Here is a 204-nt window from a genome sequence, read left to right as displayed (position 1 = left end):
GGGGGGTGTTCCCTGGCTCCCCCTTATTTTGGTGTGGGGGCGTTGTAGACTCACAGGGCTGCCATCATGGCCTCCTGCTCGGCCAGGCGGACGGCGGCCAGCTCTTCTTCGCGGGACAAGGCAGGGGCCGTCTCCTTCTTGCCCTTGGCGTACCAGGTCAGGTCCTTCCCCTTCTGCCACCGGCCCACGGGTGCCATCAGGGAG

At 66.7% G+C, this 204-nt stretch overlaps 1 protein-coding gene across 1 annotated transcript in view; it reads right to left on the bottom strand.

Annotated features, from left to right (window-relative positions):
• The window catches only part of LOC104624477 (chromosome unknown open reading frame, human C1orf35), a gene marked incomplete at its 5' end in the record, with an annotated part of 2170 nt that extends 1970 nt beyond the window's left edge, over positions 1-200 (bottom strand). The window contains 1 exon segment of the mRNA XM_010291859.1: positions 34-200. Coding sequence (XP_010290161.1) covers positions 34-200 — 167 coding nt within the window.
• Between the last annotated feature and the right edge of the window lie 4 nt (positions 201-204).

This window comes from Phaethon lepturus, unplaced genomic scaffold (genome assembly GCF_000687285.1).
Source record: "Phaethon lepturus isolate BGI_N335 unplaced genomic scaffold, ASM68728v1 scaffold25727, whole genome shotgun sequence".
Classification (NCBI taxonomy): domain Eukaryota; kingdom Metazoa; phylum Chordata; class Aves; order Phaethontiformes; family Phaethontidae; genus Phaethon; species Phaethon lepturus.
Note: the sequence above shows the minus strand (reverse complement) of the source record. Positions and strands in the feature narration are given on the sequence as shown.